Below are 17,381 nucleotides of genomic sequence, written 5' to 3'. Positions count from 1 at the left end.
TATCAGTAATAGTAATCAATCACACACAGAATTTATCACAGCTAATGGCCACAATTGTATCATATTGTGCTTTGGCATCATCTCCCTCTTTTCAATAACTTTCATTACCTGCTCCAACAAACCCCAGGAATGCAAGGATAAGAAGGGGTGATCCACTTGCAAAAATTCCAAAACCAAAGGTGAAGAGAGGAGAGAGCAGGACAGTAGCCCAGAAGAGGAAGTTTAGCAGAGTCCATGGTCTTCTAGGAGGTTTAAACTGACGGCCGGGAAATATGCCTTCCTGATTATACATCTCTTGTAAAGCATCCTGGAAGAGAGAGGAAGGGGGGAAAAGAATGTTCCTAATTCAGAAACGTTAGTTTTTGCATGAATAGTTCCAAGACTGTAGAATTCCATGATGCCATAAAAGGCCCACATCTGTGACAAGCATTATTAGAGTCTGTGAGAGGAATTTATATTTTCTGTGGCCTGTCTGGCATTCTGTTATGCTGCAATAACCATCAGTTAATACTATAAACAAACATTTTGAACTCTATTTAAAAATAAACAAACGTAAAGAAACAAATCAAATATTGTCAGTCTCCTTCCACCACTGTATATCTCCTGGCAGTGTGTTCAGACTTCAGAGGAGCTTTAGCCCAGAGAAGTACTCAGACACTTTCCAGTCCTGTGCTGGTTGCTTCTCTATTGCTCTTTCTTCCTGTTTTTATTACCAGAGAGTCAGGAACCATCTATAGGAGGTGCAGCAGAAAAGTGCTCCTTGTGGAGCTAACAGAGTGAGGCAAAGCACAAGCTGACTAGCAGAGACAGCATCTCCTTGTAATCTGAAGATACTGGGACTTGATTCTTCACAGGAAGGCTCAATCCAGTAGCCGTAACCATAGAACTTCAGAAAGTAATACGCCCTGAACTAAGTCTTTAGAAAAGTGTGGTACTGAGAAAAATCAGACAAATGTCCACATTATTTTTCTCAGTTCAAGACAATGATTTATAAGCTGCATACAGAATGAAAAATCATTTATTTAACCTAATGCTATTTTTGCCTCCATTGACTTTACCAAAAAAAGATGAGCTCAAGGCATTTCCTCTTAATAATAAATCCTTTAGTATAAAGACAGCACTTTAGGAATTCCACACTTACAGTGGTTTTTCTAAACCCACAGAGATGAATTTATGTATAAAAAATCCTCTAACAAAATTTGACCCCAGTGGTGAATGGAGGTACAGCCAACAACAAGAGATATCAAACCCTCGATCGTAGCTAATGCAGAATATTCTGTCCAAGTGAAGTGAAACAGTGTGCTATCTGCCTTTCCTGTTTAACTCTATACTTACTCTACAGCAAAGAGGGCAGCACAAATGGAAAAGCAAAAAATAAAATGTGCATCAGTGCTTATCTACCAAAGTGGGAAATTTCATGGAGCATTTTTGTAATTTTCAAATGCCTCTTAAGTCTGTTTGACACATCGACATCCAGGATGCAAGAGGGGCAGACAACAACTAATATTCTTTGTAAACAATTCTCAGTCTCCTTGCCCCAATTGTTTTGGGTATTTTTAGGATCTACAATAAATACGGTTACAATGAACACAACTGAAACTTGGGAGAAGAACGTCAAGAGCGTTATGAACAATTTGTTGTCTGCCTACAGGTTAAGTGAACGTTTGAAAATATTGCAGCACAGGTCACCAAGGCAGAAAAATGCTCACAAGTGTCAGGGTTTCTGTGCTCTTCTACCTTCCATGCCAGAAACAGCACACAAAAAATAATCAAGATACGCATTTCAAAACAGATGTAGTGATGTACACAAGTCCAGTCTATAGAAGCATGGGGCAAACTTTATGTACAGTTCTCTCCCTGTCCCTGCAGCTCTATTAAATCTGTGTTCAAGAAATTTACAATCTAGGAAAAAGTTGAAAGAAAACTTTTGAGCACGTGGACAGTACACTACCTATGTGCTCTGACAGCAAACTAACAGACCTGCTTGTATCACATCAGAAATGGCAGCAGAGATCCGGCAGCCAAGTGGACAGAGACAGAGGAATGGCAGGAGAGAACGAAGACTAGCTCTGCAAAAGTTGCAGTCCAGAGCCTCACTCTGCTGTGTGTGTCCAAAATGAATGACCACGTCTGGTTTAGAATGATCATGTGTCTATAGCTCCTAGAAACATCCATAGGTGGAACAAAAGCATTTAAAAATATATGAAAAATACCCCAAAACTTGAAGGACATTGCAAAAGAGAGAGGTTACGTATGGTCTCCCCCAAGGGTGGCGGAGTGTGTGTGTGTGTGGTGTCTTCTATGTCTGTGCAGTAACCCACAGTGTTTCCCTTCAAACCACAGCCACCATTCTGTGGTCAAGGAGGAATGGCTGGGGTTCCCTTCAAAGCCTGCCAACACTGCTTCTGAAATCAATCTAAGGAATAGCTGCCAAGTTACACATAGTGCTCCCATTTCCTCTCTCCCTCCAGGAGTTGAGTGTGCATTGCTCAGTTCTTGACATGCTGCTCCTTAGAACATTACTTGATGACAGATCTGAAAGAGAAAAAAGCCACTTACCTTCTCCTGGTACAGTTTATGAAGCCAGTTTGCAGCTTCCTTTTCATCTACAGGGATGTCTTCAAGAGGAAATCTCCTGGTTTATTAAAGAGATTTTAAAAAAAAAGAGTCTTAAAAGAAAATCCAGATATTTATTTTATTTTAGATCTTTTCAAATGAAGAGCTGCAATTCAATATATAGCAAAAACTGACAGAAGTTTTGGAATTACCAAAGTTATGAAGTGCAAATAAGAATCAGACAGCTTTTAATAGAAACCACACTTAGAAATCTGCATTCATGAAACAGCAGAATATACAGCTGCTTCCTACCAATTTCTGTCTCCCTCAGAAAGACATGTATTTTCTATTCAAGTATTACTGCAGCTGCAATGGAGTTATCAATGGTTGAATTCAAATAAGGTCTAGTTCACATTTTGATGACTAGAAGCTGGTCAACAAACGGGAAAATTATTCACAAATATTTTCACAGTGAAAAAAAATCATATTTTTTTGCGTGAAAAATCAAAATTTGGAAAATTGTGACCAGCTCTATTGAAACCATCTTCTCTTCATATCCCACTTCTAGCGACAATCTACTAATTTCCCTCCTAGTCTACTGTCCTCTCAATCACTCCGCCCTTCCAGCGATCAGTCTCCAGCTTTCAAATTATTTCCCACTCTAGTGCCAGCCTGCTTGCTTTGCAATGTATAGAGACTCTTTGCAAGTTTCAATTTGCAAAGTTGAAACCTGCAAGGTTCACTCATCCCAAGTTATGTAGCATCTTTTGGAGGGATAATATTAATCTGACTCTGTGATCCTCTGGGCAAAGAGAAAAGACACTAGTGGGAAAAAAATATCAGTGAGATGGCCAATGACCAAGTCAGCAGTTCATACATGTAGTACAATAATTTGTAAAATACACATGACCAAAAAAAAATACGTGTTTCCCAGTGCTCTGAAAGAAACATTCTAGACTGTTAAATCATTAACATAATATTTAGTTTTTGAGAATAGCTTTAGAAAGGATTGCACAATTAATAAAAAGCATCATTTGCTGAAAGTCCTCTTCTAAAGTCATCACTGCACTGAAATCACCACTAGAGGGTACTCACAGCAAGACCATTTTGATGATTTAGGAGGATTATTTCAATTCTCTGGAGTCCATTATGAATGAAGACCTGCAAAGTGTGCAAACAGGCTTGGCCACTCATCTCTGTGCAGAGGTGTGTCATGTGACCCCTCTAAGAACTCCTCCCACCACCCTCTACCAATCAGAATGATAAAGGGAGAAAAAAGCAGCTACTGGTGAAACGGTTGGGGTGTCCCAATAAGTTTAACGGCTGGGTGGAAGCTTCTCAACTCTGTGACATTTAGACACGAACAACAACAACAACAAATATTCCTCCTGCAAAGACAGGGAGAAAAAATGTGTGATGGCGGATTTTACATTGCTTTGCCCAGCATTGCCAGCTTTGCAGTTTTTCCCCAAAACACCACCTCAAATTTTACAATACGGCTAATTAAGCCACTGGATCTCTCAGGTGCCTGGGAGATGGGGTTAGTGGAAATACAATACCCGCACAGCTGGAATACTATCAATGAAGATACCATTTCATCAGTAGCTGCTTTTTTCTCCCTTTTCCTTTCTCTGCTAGAACTTTTTCAATCCTGTAAATCCTGTCTCGTTTGGGGTTTACTTTTTGTAATTCTTCAGGGTAAAAAGATCCAGTAACTCCCTCACCCTTGTAATCTTTTAAACAGTATACAGGTATCTGGCACCTGGTTAAGGCTTCATCCATTATGAATATCTCATTGGTAAACGTCTGTTTTTCAAAAGCGCCTTTGGTTTTCTAAAAGGGGCAACAACCGGTTTTATTTTAAAACCATCTCTGTAAACTGTTTTCCATACCTTCACAGAATTTGAAGGGTTAACATCAGCGGGTCTGGTACATATAGTTCTGTGAAAGCTCTGGTTGTATCTCTTTATAAAGTCAGGTAAGACGTCAATGTAGTGAAAAGTGTTATGGGCTGTAAAATATCTCCACATCCTAGCTTTTAAAGTTCTGTTAAATCGCTCCACAACCCCTGCTTTGACTTCATTACTAGTAACAAAATGGTGAACTCCATGCCACTTTAACAATCTGCTTAAATGTTTGTTTAAAAATTCTTTCCCCTGATCAGTTTGTAATTTTTGAGGCATGCGATCTTCACTGAAAATAGCTTTAAAGGCCTTGGATACCTCACCACTCGTCTTGCCTTTTAGGCCTAAGGCCCAGGCATATTTGGATAGAATGTTCACCACTGTTAAGATGTACTTAAAAACGCTGTTGTGTTTGGAGAACTGGCGCATATCCACCAAATCTGCCTGCTATTGCGCATCCACATCTGAAACAATGGTCTTGTTTCTTTTAAAATGTATTCGAGCCGGTTTGTGTAAAGTATAAGAATCCCGATCTGAAAGCCAAGCTGTTACCTGTCTTCTATCTAAAAGTTTTACTAGCTTTCTGGCTACTTGAAAAAGAGGGCTCACCCCGCCAACGCTCTCAGCTTCTCTGGGGGTGTAATACATTTTCTTGAACAGAACCGTATGTGTAGACATCACTGTTACTGGTACCATCTTTTACTACCACAAGTATCAAAGGGGACACATTCATATTGACACATTTAAATAAGTTTTATTAATTGCCTTGTTTAACATGACCTTTTAGAGCTGCCTATAAAAATGGACGCCATGACTCCTACCATAAGGGAGTCTGAGCTGGTTCATTCTTCCATTTGTCCTTTTCGTCTTGAGATCTGTGTCTCAGACATGAGCAAAAACAGCTGATGCATGATATATTTACTCCCACAGTGCTACTAATGTGTAAGTTCTCAAAGGCCTCTAGAATGGCATCGTCGAACTGTTGAGAGATTTTCAGAAAAGAAACAGTATAAGTACCCCACTGCTTGTTTTTAATTTACACAAGCCCTGGTTCCTAGCCCCATTACCCTCCCCTCCTTGACCGTCGCTTCTTAATCATTCATTTACCTGAGCGCCATCTTTTCTGTTCACTTTGTCCACCGGTGACTCCCCCAAGCCACAATCACCTTCCACCTCTAAGGGGGTGGACAATGAGATGCCATCATGCTCATCGGAGTGTGTCACAAGGGTTTCGGAATCGGGTTCCAACGTATCCATCAATGGTTGAGTTAAAGAGTCCTCCTCCTAGGAACTGTCACTGTTGTAGCACTTTCTCCACACAAGTCCAAAAGTGCTCAGGGCTAAAACAAAGTCCAAAGTTCTCACGGGGGTGGTAAAGGAGCCCATGTTTCCTCTCAGTAGCCTTTCCATGATTTCTAAAATACATGTCCTTGGTAAGAGATGGCCTCCTCTGTCCGGCGCTGGGACTTATGGGGTAATGGTGCTGCACCCTGATTGGCAGAGGGCCTTGGGAGAAGTTCTTAGAGGGGTCACATGACCGATTTTCGGACAGGTCATCCTGCCCCGGAATTCGTCATGATTGGTCAAAATCTCCTATTGGGAAGGTCCTTTCGGGATGAAACCCAACCTGATTGGTAGAGGGTGATGGGAGGAGTTCTTAGAGAGGTCACATGACGCACCTTGTTTCCGCTCATGTGGCCTTGACCCCGGAAGTAATAGCCCCATGGGGCGGGATTTCTGCCGACAGATGAGGAGGGGTCACGGGGTGGGGTTAGGGTTTGATTGACAGTAGGACCCTTATATACTCTTCAGGCTCATAAAGGGTGGTACATGTGTTCAGTTTGCAGTAAAAGGACAGAAACATAGAGCCTGTGAGAGAAATGTATGCTAGCTACATCCTACCAGTGAATGCTCACCATACTGTATTTATATTTAATGTCTGAAAAAAACAGATTCAGTTTTGTACTTGCTCATTGCAGCATTGTAGGAAGTTCCCATCACCAGAAAAGTTGTATTTCCAGTTGGGATTAAGCTCCCATACCCTCAAGCAACCTTAAACAAAGAAGGTTCTAGCACAGTCAAGTGTCTCGAGAAGGCACATTCACCCCACAAATAAATAGATATGTTTAAAATCACAGCAGACTGAAAAATTCAGAAGTTAGGTTACTAACTGGGCACAGTTAGTCACGTAAGCTCACCTAGCACTAATACTACAGACTCTTCTATAAGGTTGGCTGAAAGGAGGAGGTTACTCACCTTTTGCAGTAACTGACGTTCTTCGAGATGAGTGTCCCTGTGGGTGCTCCACTCTAGGTGTCAGTGCGCCCCTGCGCCTTTGATTGGAGATTTTTTGCAGCAGTACTCATAGCGGCCACGCATGGTCAGAGCCTGTCACCCGCTCTGCGTATATCTCTAGTGAACATGCGCGGCCGGTTCCCTCAGTTCCTTCTCTACAACGGAGGCTACCCCAACTCCGAAGTAGAGGGGAGGAGGGTGGATAGTGGAGCACCCACAGGGACACCCATCTCGAAGAATGTCAGTTACTGCACAAGGTGAGTAACCTCCTCTTCTTCGAGAGATGTCCCTGTGGGTGCTCCACCCTAGGTGACTTCGAAGCAGTGTATCTCAAGGAGGTAGAGACTTCGGATCTGGCAGGAATGCAGTAGATAATACTGCCCTGCCTAATCAAATGTCAGAGAGAGGGCCTTGAGTAAGGGCATAGTGTTTAACAAATGTGTGGTGGGAGGACTAAGTGGCCGCCCTACAAATGTCAGACAAGGGTACTTTACGTAAGAAGGCTACAGAGGTAGATACAGATCTAGTGGAATGTGTTCTGATCAATGCTGGAGGTGTAATGTTCTTTATCTGATAGCAGAGTCGTATGCAATCAGAGATCCAGTTCGAAAGTCTCTGGGTAGAGATAGCCGCACCTTTGGAATGCTCCGCGATGGAGACAAAGAGTCTAGGAGAGTTTCTGAAGGGTTTGGTTCTGTCCAAATAAAAGGATAAGGCCCTGCGCACATCAAGTGTGTGCAATTGTGGCTTCGAAGGAGTTTGCATGTGGTTTTCAGAAAGAAAGTTGGTAGATGTATTGGTTCATTGATGTGAAATGAAGCATGAACTTTTGGAAGGAATTTTGGGTGTAGGCGTAGAGTAACTTTGTCCTTGAAGAAGAAGAGCGTATATGGTGGATCTGCCATAAGGGCTGCTATCTCGCCTGCCCGTCTGGCGGAGGTAATGGCCACCAAAAAGGCTGTTTTCATCGAGAGGTGCAAGAGGGAGCAGGTGGCTAAGGGCTCAAAGGGTTGATGAGTTAAACAGGACAATACTAGGTGAAGATCCCATGGAGGGGTAGGTGGCTTAATGTCTGGATATAGGGTTTGGAGTCCCTTCAGGAAACGCTTGGTGATGGGATGAGCGAAGACTGAGGTATTGTCAACTGTACCATGAAAGGTTGTGATGGCAGCTAAGTGGACTCTGATGGAGCTGAAGGAAAGGCCGGATTGCTTAATGTCCAATAGATAATCGAGTATGCAGGGAAGAGGTGCAGAGGTAGGAGACAGTTGTTTGGTTGAGCACCATTTTGTGAATCGTTTCCACTTTCGGAGATAGGTGGTACAGGTGGATTGTGTTCTGCTGTGTAGAAGTACCCTCTGAACTTGGTCGGAACAGTCTAGTTCTCGTTGGGAGAACCATGCAGGTACCAGGCTTTGAGATGAAGCATGGAGAGATTGGGGTGAAGAAGCCGGCCGTGTTGCTGTGATAAGAGGTTCGGGATGAGAGGCAGGGAGATCGGTGGTTGAATTGACATTCTGGTGAGGAAAGGGAACCACGGTTGTCTCGGCCATGAAGGTGCGATCAAGATCACCCTGGCAAGATCCGTTCGTATCTTTATGAGGACCCTGTTGAGCAATGGTATTGGGGAAATGCATAAGCGAAGTCCCGGTGCCATGAGAGATCATGAATGCGTCTCTGAGGGAGTGTTTGCCCAGTCCCGCCCTGGAGCAGAAATTGAGGCATTTTCGTGTTTTTCGGTTGCGAAGAGATCTATGGTTGGGTGACCCAAGTTCGAAATATGTTGTAAATGATTCCCTCGTCTATCTCCCATTCGTGCTCCGAAGGGAAACGTCTGCTTAACTCGTTGGCAGTGGTGTTCATCACCCCTGGGAGATAAGCAGCTGATATGCGGATGTGGTTCGCAAGGCACCAATTCCAGAGTTTTATGGCCTCTGAGCAAAAGAGTGGGAACGAGCCCCTCCTTGTCTGTTTACGTAGAACATGCAGGCAATGTTGTCTGTCATTATGCGTACATGCTGATTCTTGATTAGTGGGAAGGAAGCAGCGCAGGCATTCCGTATAGCTCGAAGTTCTAGAACGTTTATGTGCAGGAGGTCTCGGAATGAGACCATAGCCCATGGACTGTTTGGTGAGAGATGTGGCCCCCAGCCGTGAGGGATGCATCGGTCGCCATCATCAGAGTTGGGGGGGTCTGGAGGAAGGGGACTCCAGAGCAGAGGTTGTAGGGGACTGTCCACCATATGAGAGAGTCTTTGACTCGGTAAGGTATGGCCAATTGTTTGTTTAGTGAGTGCACGTTTGGTTTGTAAACCGTGGCCAGCCAAGCTTGGAAGCACCTCATGTGGAGACGTGCGTTCTGGACCACGAAAGTGCACGAGGACATGTGCCCTAGTAGTTGGGGGCAGTCTCGGGCGGTGACTGGGGGCTGTTGCGAAGTCTTGTAGCCAGCAGTTTTATGGTATTGAATCGGTTGGGGGAGAGATGCCAGTCCGGTTGTGGAGTCGAGGCTCGCTCCTATAAACTCCAGGTGCTGGGTAGGACTTAATGTGGATTTGTTTTCGTTTTTTGCAGCCCAGGGATTGGAAGCACTCGATGGTGATTTGTGTGAAGCGGAGGGCCTCGTCGAATGTGGAGGCCTTCAGGAGGCAATCGTAAGGTAAGGAATATTATGACTCCTTTTTCCTGAGGTAGGCAGTGACTACCACTAGGAGCTTGGAGAAAACTCGAGGGCAGTGGAAAGGCCAAATGGTAGAACTCTGTATTGGAAATGCGTGTGAGCGAGGGTAAAACGAAGAAAACGTCTGTGGGCGGGTGGATAGTGACGTGAAAGTAGGCGTCTTGTAGGTCGAGGGCTGAAAACCAATCGCCCTGCTCCAGGGCTGGAATTATGGTGGTGAGAGTAACCATCTTGAACTTTTGCTTTTTGACAAATTTGTTGAGCCTCCTGAGGTCGAGGATCGGTCGCCATCCTCCAGTTTCTTTCTGTTAAGAAATAAGGGAGTAGAATCCTTTCCCTTGTGGCATTTGGGCACAAGTTCGATAGCACCCCAGGTGAAGGAGATGTTGTACTTCTTGCTGGAGGTGTGGCTCATGAAAGGTGTCCCTGAAGATGGGGAGGGGAGGGTGGGTGGGGGAGGTAAGGAGAGGAAGGGGATAGAATACCCAGTTGTGATGACCTCTAGAACCCACTTGTCGGTGGTAATATTCTGCCATTGGTGCAAAAATGGCTGTAGGCGGTGTCCAAAGATAGTTGTAGGCAGTGCATACGCTGAAGTTGGGACGATGTTTACGAGACCCTGACCAAAGGTTCAAATCTGCTTATTAGTTGGAGGAAGTTGGGCATCCCGGAAGAATTGGGGCGACGCCGCTGTATCTGGATCTCTGGCGTTGGTGGTGTTGTTGTTGATCCTGAGATCTTGGGAAATGCTGAGTATATGAGGGGTAGCGTGGACGGTGGTAAGGTTGATATCTGTACTGTCGCCTTCTGGTTGTAGGGTTTGGATGCCTAAGGATCGAAGAGTTGCCTTGAGTCCTTCATTGAGTGGAGCACCTCATTAGTGGTGGAAGCAAGAGTTTATCACCATCAAAAGGGAGATCCTCTATGGTGCTCTGAACCTCGCGAGGAAAGAGGAAGAGGAAAAGCCATGAACCTCGGTGCATGACCACCGCGTAGCGGTGGATCTTGCTGCAGTATTGGCTGAATCCAGAGCTGCTTGAAGAGCCGTGCGTGATATGATTTGGCCCTCGGAACTAAAGCTGTAAACTGTTGTTTCTTGTAGTCTGGATGTGTTCAATAAAGTCCATGAACTTGTTATAGTTTCTATGGTCGTACTTTGCCAGAATTGCGGTATAATTGGCAATTCAAAATTGTAAGTTGAAGAGGCATATACACTTTGCGACCCACAGGTCTAGGCGTTTGCCTTCCTTGTTGGCTGGGGTATGGTGGAAATACTGTTGTTTGTTCCTTTGATTGGCTGCGTCCACTACCAATGAGTTTGGCGCAGGATGTGAGAAAAGGAATTCAGAGCCCTTAGAGGGAATGAAGTATTTTCGGTCCGCTTGTTTGCAGGTAGGCTAGCTTGTGGCTGGAGCCTGTCAGATGGATTTAGCAGGTTCCAGAAGGGCTGGATTAATTGGTAATGCCAGTCTGGATGACAAAGAGGGTTGCAGGATGTCCGTTAACTCATGTTGTTGGTCAGGTACTTCCTCTAGATTGATTCTAAGCTCACTGGCAACCCTTTTAAAGAGATTCTGGAATTTCGAAAAATCCTCTGAGGGCGGGGGAGGGGCGGGAAGTAAAGCTTCTTCAGGTATTGATTCAGTTTGTACGTCAGTTAGTACTGGGTCAGGAGCTGGAGTTAATTGATCCCGAGGATGGGAGGGTGCCACCAAGTGAGTCATATGATTTGGATGTTCGTATCTCGTGTGAGTAGAATAGCGGGTGTGCTGCTGAGGGAAAGATGACCATGGAGCCCAATACTGCCATGGTGGTGGAAAAGGCATAGATGATACCATCCAGGGGTTAACACACCAGGAGGCAGGGTCTCGAGGGTGGTCTGAGACAATTTTCCTGTGTCCGCAGGTGACAGGACTCTGAGGATGGAATTCTGATTGTATTGAAACATCAGCCTGTAGTTCAGACTCCTCCTCACTGGAGGAAGGCTGTTCAGACCCTGAATCATTCGTCAGGGAGAAGCCGTCTCTAAGAAAGGGCGATTGCAGTGTAGGTGACACTAGGAGGTCACTTGAGTGGGTGAACGGCAGAGCTGAGGCAGCCGAAGGCGAAGACTGATAGAATTGCTGTGAGGGAACCCGGGCTGACACTGGAGTTCTTAATCTTGGCTCCGTGCCAAGTAGCGTTGTTAATGCCGGTGCCGGAGTCGGTGCCGCGCTATTAATAGCAGGCTGCGGTGCCTCCAGGGGGGCCTGAGTTGTTGGTGCCACATTCATCGCGGTGCCGATAGGTGCCAGAATAGAGGCAGGCAACTGAAAGCCTGTCACCTCGGCACCGGAGCCTTGCGCTGCCGCCGAAAGCACAGGCGGGTTTAGTGCGGTGCCAGAGGAGCCTGGCTCGTCGAAAGTGCTCAGACGGGGGAGCACCAGTAAGGAGACTGTGGACCTGACCGGAGAAGGTTTGTGTCTAAGGGTTTCTTTTGACTTTGAGTGAAGGTGTTCTCGTTTAGCTGCTTTCTTCTGCTTCTTTGAAATGGGAGAGCTGTGTCTGTGAGCGGAGGCAGAGTGCACACCAGGGTCTGAGGCGGACCCTAGAGATTTCTGAAGTAAAATAAGTTTGAGTTTTATCTCTCTATCCTTTCTCGCTCTGGAGCTTAGTTTAGTGCAGTGAGTACATTTTTGGGGAATATGGGTCTCCCCCAAGCATTTTATGCACTGAGAATGTCCATCAGAGAGAGGGATAGCATCCTTACAGGAGGAGCAGCGCTTAAAGTCTGTGGAGCCAGGCATATTTGAAGTGGCTGAGAGAACAAAACAATTTTTAAAAAAAAAACAAAACAGTAGAAAAAAGGTAGGTAACACTAACTAACAACTAACTAACAAGAAACTGTCTAACTACAAGTTATTTTAAGATGGGAAAAGAAATTCTTTAAAGAGTCTGCTGAGCTCCGTCTCAAGCCGGGGATGGAAGAGAAGGAACTGAGGGAACCGGCCGCACATGCTCACTAGAGGTATACTCAGAGTGGGTGACAGGCTCTGAGCATGTGTGGCCGCTACGAGTACTGCTGCAAAAAAATCTCCGATCAAAGGCGCAGGGGCGCACCAACACCTAGACTGGAGCACCCACAGGGACATCTCTCGAAGAACCACCACTGGTTTTCATCTTTCCTTTAGCACCACCAAAGCACACCAACTCACGTCTCATTTCACAAAGCTGAAGGTATTAAGTGGATGAAGCCGTTGTTTCAGTGCAAAAATATCCAGATATTTGCTTGTGCATACTTACTCATATCTACTTTGCCATGCTGTGGCACTTACAATTGTCTAGGGAAATCATACTCATCACATGTACAGTGCACTATTATTAGTTTGTAACTTGTTTCTCTACTTAGCAAAGCACACACTCCTCACTGGGAATACGTACGTGGCAGTGAGAAGAGTTAAAGTGAAACCACTTTGAGTTATCCAACTGCAAAAGATTTCTGGAAAATTTCCTGAAGGCATTTCTGAATGCATGCCTTTCCCTTCTCCATCCCAGGATAATTCCCCAAATGGTCAAATGGAATTGTACCAGGTTTCCAGTCCCTCTCAACTCTGGGCTCTCAAGAAGCATGGGAAATTTCAGCTAAGATAGTAATTTTTGGGGAAGTTACATAAGCACCTGAGAACAGAATTGGAAGGGAAGTTCCTCTCCAACTACAGTTTATGTTTCACCTGTTTCTAGGCTGGCAGCTCTTGCTCTACATTTTGCAAAATTGCTGCTGCTACCTCACAATGTTGAAGGTCTGGGTGAGACTACCAAGAAGTTCTCTCCAATAAGATTCAATACAACACACAACCACTTGTATCAAAAAGAAGAATAAGCATGGCAGCAGTACACTCCACAGCAGTGCCCAACACTCAGGGGAGAAAAAGAAATACCTCTGGTTATTCAACAGCAATCTCTCTATCAGAATAAGGTAGTGTTTCACAAAGTGTAGGGAACACAAGGACAAAAGGTGGGGAAGGGAGTGGACAGACCTCTCAATTGTTGTTCAGGGTCTCAACTTTCAGTTTTTTAAATAAAAGGCAGTCTTAAATTGTTTCAGTTGTGAATAAAACCTTCAAAGCTGAAGGTAACAGACACAGAGACATCTGTCAAGTTAGCAGAGGGCCCAAAACAATAGCTGAGAGGACTGACTGCCTTGATTTATTTCAATGGGGGCTAACTCAGATGCTAATGATGACAATTAACAATGTTAATATTCAAAAATATTTGCACTGTTGTTGTAGCCATTGGTCCCAGGATATGAGAAAGACAAGGTGAGTGAGGCAATCTCTTTTATTGGACCAACTGCAGTTGTTGGAAGAGACAAGCTTTTGAGCATCACAGAGCTCTTCTTTGGGTCTGGACAAGGAAATTAGAGAGTCTAAGCTAAATGAAAAAAGGGACAGATTGTTAAGTGTAAGGGGTTCACCATCTTGTAGGAGACTACTTAAAATGAAGTGGGCAATCAGTAAGTCCGCAGTTGTAGGACAATGGAAGATTAGTAGGCAGCAGGATGTGTTACAAATTGTTGTAATGGGCCATAAAACAACCATCATGTCTGTTGCATCCATGGTTTTTAGTGTCTTTATCAGAATTAAGAATTTAAGTTCCCAGGCTTATCCTTTGAAGGTGATGTGCAGATTTCCTTTGAGGACTGGGACTGAGGATATAGGATCATGTCCAAAAGGCATGATCCTTTTGTGAAAAGTGCTGATAGGGTGTTTTTGTCTTACAATTTTTCAGTGTGAATTCATTCAAGATTAACATTGTGAATTCAGTACTAATCAAAGTCATGTCAACAATCCTTTATGAAAGACTGCTCATTTTGGGCAGGAGTTTAACACCACATGGCACAGAGGGCATGATTAGTTTCATTTTCCTGGTTCTGGAGGGTGCAGGTGAATGCCGGATTACAGGTGTAGTCATGCTCACTCTTGAAAGTTCCACCTAGTCTCCTTCTGGCCTGACAGGTGACGGCCGTGACATGGGCTCTTTTAAGTGAGACAAGTTTGAATGATAGGGAAATGGGAAGATCCTCAGGGCTTGCAAAGGAAAGTCCTCAAGGGATGCTATGACAAATGATATTTTCCTACCAGTTTTGGGGACACAGTATCCAAACACAAACCTTGTACGTCTCACTTCCATCATTACGTGCTCACCTTACACACATATCTGCTTCATATTTCTTTCCATAAAGGATTCCTAATAAAGATGGGTTCTTGTTTCCTCTGAAGTTTAGCGTTACATCGTACACTGCTGAAACTGTCAAAAGAAAGATAATATAGCTGTTAACCTCAGCATCCAAAGCATCGAGGTTGCTGCTGTTCAAGCTTTAAAAAAGAAATAAACCCTGATGCAAACATTGCTTTAATAATACCAGTTGGCAAAACATATCAGTTTTATTTACCCAGATGTCCTCCTTAACAATCTAAGCTCTGGCAGAGTATATGCATGCACCTCACAGGAGTGGCGTGAGAGCTGATTAATTATGTAATGTTTGTATATTACCACTTTAAAGATGGAAAGTATTAATTTTTGCAAATTAAAACTAGAACAAATTAATACATTTTAAAGATTGTTTAGGAAATGGACTCTAGTGCTTCAGCTTAATCTTGATGTCATCCAAGGGCCATACTGAGTCTGTATTATCACCTTCTCATCGAATGCAATGAATATACTGAACTATCACACATAATAACACACATTACTAGTAAGGTTTAGAACAAATAGCTCACCCATACCTGTTCCCCTGAGACACTGGACAGCAGTGGTGAAACCTTTGGTTCTGGGCAGCAGATGATATTTCAATTTAGGCAACCCTTTGGATTCAGCCACCTCCATGCTGATACGATGCTTGGTTTCTGTAAAACGAGTTCCTTCACAATACAGGAGAAACTAACATACAAAACAAGAGGAAAAACAGGGGTTTTTCTTAAGAAGAAATTACAGCGTAGCGCAGATCTGGAGCTCTTATAGGATGGACACACACAATTCCCTCTTTTGTTCTTTAGATATCATGCATCAGAGCTATCCTACAACTCTTCAGTGGCATAATTGAATATAATAGATCATATTATTTGAGAATTACAATTAGCAGTTTGCTGTACAGTATCCGCTTTCAGAAGACAGCTAATTAGAGCCTGGTCTCAAAGAATGTGGAACACACATGCAAATATTCAGAGATATAACTAAATTTAAAGCACCTTTTTGGATATCAGTTTATTTATTTATTTTCTAATCAAGCAAATAGGTTATATATACACATACATACACATGCCCTCCCCCCCAATTCCAGCTGAAACATTTCTTCCTTTAAAAGTCACAGGAATACTAAAAAATGCATGAACATGACCTCAGCTTCAAGTTCCAGCTCAGTTAGAAGAAACAAGTAATTTCCAATACTAAATAAGGAAATTCTCTTCTTTACCACAAAGATGTAGATCATAGAATGATTATAGGACTGGAAGGGACCTCAAGAGGTCATCTAGTCCAGTCCCATGCACTCATGGCAGGACTAAGTACAATCTAGACCATCTCTGACAGGTGTTTGTCTAACCTGCTCTTAAAAATCTCCAACAATGGATATTCTACAACCTCCCTGGGAAACTTATTCCAGTGCTTAACCTGACAGTTAGGAAGTTTTCCCTAATGTCCAACCTAAACCACCCTTGCTGCAATTTAAGCCCATTGCTTCTTGTCCTATCCTCAGAGGTTAAGGAGAACAATTTTTCACCCTCCTCCTTGTAACAATCTTTCATGCACTTGAGAACTGTTATGTCCCCTCTCAGTCTTCTCTTCTCCAGAACTAACAAACCCAATTTTTTTTGCAATCTTGCCTCATAGGTCATGTTTTCTAGACATTTAATCATTTTTGTTGCTCTTCTCTGGATTTTCTCAAATTTGTCCACATCTTTCCTGAAATGTGGCACCCAGAAACTGGATACAAGATTCCAGTTGAGGCCTAATCAGCGCAGAGTAGAGTGGAAGAATTACTTCTTGTGTCTTGCTTACAACGCTCCTTCTAATACATCCCAGAATGATTGCTTTTTTTGCAACAGTGTTACACTATTAACTCATATTTACTTTGTGATCCACTATGACCCCGAGATCCCATACTCCTTCCTAGGCAGTCACTTTCCATTTTGTATGTGTGAAACTGATTGTTCCTTCCTAAGTGAAGTACTTTGCATTTGTCCTTATTGAATTTCATCCTATTTACTTCAGACCATTTCTCCAATTTGTCCAGATTATTTTGAATTTTAAACATAACCTGCAACCCCTCCCAGCTTGGCATTGTCTGCAAACTTAGTAAGTGTACTCTCTATGCCATTATCTAAATCACTGATGAAGATATTGGATAGAACCAGAACCGATCCCTGCGGGGTGCCACTTGATAATGCCCTTCCAGCTTGACTGTGAACCACTGTTAACTATTCTCTAGGAATGATTTTCCAAACATTTATGCACCCATTTTATAGTAGCTCCATTTAGGTTGTATTTCCTTACTAAAGTTAAGATATACCATATCTACTGCTTCCCCCACTTTCCACAAGGCTTGTTAACCTGTCAAAGGCCTGGTCCACACTACACTGTTAAATCGATTTTAACAACGTTAAATCGATTTAACTCTGTATCCGTCCACACTACAGTGCTCTTAAAATCGATTTAAAGGGCTCTTTAAATCGATTTCTGTACTCCTACAAAACGAGAGGAGTAACGCTAAAATAGATAGTATTACTTCGGAATACTGTTAGTATGGACGGAAATCGACATTATTGGCCTCCGGGAGGTATCCCACCGTGCACCACTGACCGCTCTGGACAGCAATCTGAACTCGGACGCAGTGGGCAGGTAAACAGGAAAATCCCCGCAAACTTTTGAATTATATTTCCTGTTTGCCCAGCATGGAGCTCTGATCAGCA

At 43.6% G+C, this 17,381-nt stretch overlaps 1 protein-coding gene across 2 annotated transcripts in view; it reads right to left on the bottom strand.

Annotated features, from left to right (window-relative positions):
* The window catches only part of AGPAT3 (1-acylglycerol-3-phosphate O-acyltransferase 3), a 154,047-nt gene that overhangs the window by 7,524 nt on the left and 129,142 nt on the right, over positions 1-17,381 (bottom strand). For both annotated transcript variants that reach the window (XM_032800999.2, XM_032801001.2), the window contains 4 exons: positions 15,201-15,354; positions 14,619-14,721; positions 2,560-2,635; positions 109-307 (listed from right to left, as the gene is read on the bottom strand). In XM_032800999.2, coding sequence (XP_032656890.1) covers positions 109-307; positions 2,560-2,635; positions 14,619-14,721; positions 15,201-15,354 — 532 coding nt within the window. The remainder of the gene's footprint in view (positions 1-108; positions 308-2,559; positions 2,636-14,618; positions 14,722-15,200; positions 15,355-17,381) is intronic.

This window comes from Chelonoidis abingdonii, chromosome 1, assembly GCF_003597395.2.
Source record: "Chelonoidis abingdonii isolate Lonesome George chromosome 1, CheloAbing_2.0, whole genome shotgun sequence".
NCBI lineage: Eukaryota > Metazoa > Chordata > Testudines > Testudinidae > Chelonoidis > Chelonoidis abingdonii.
The sequence above is the reverse complement of the archived record's forward strand: the minus strand, read 5'-3'. Positions and strand labels throughout refer to the sequence as shown.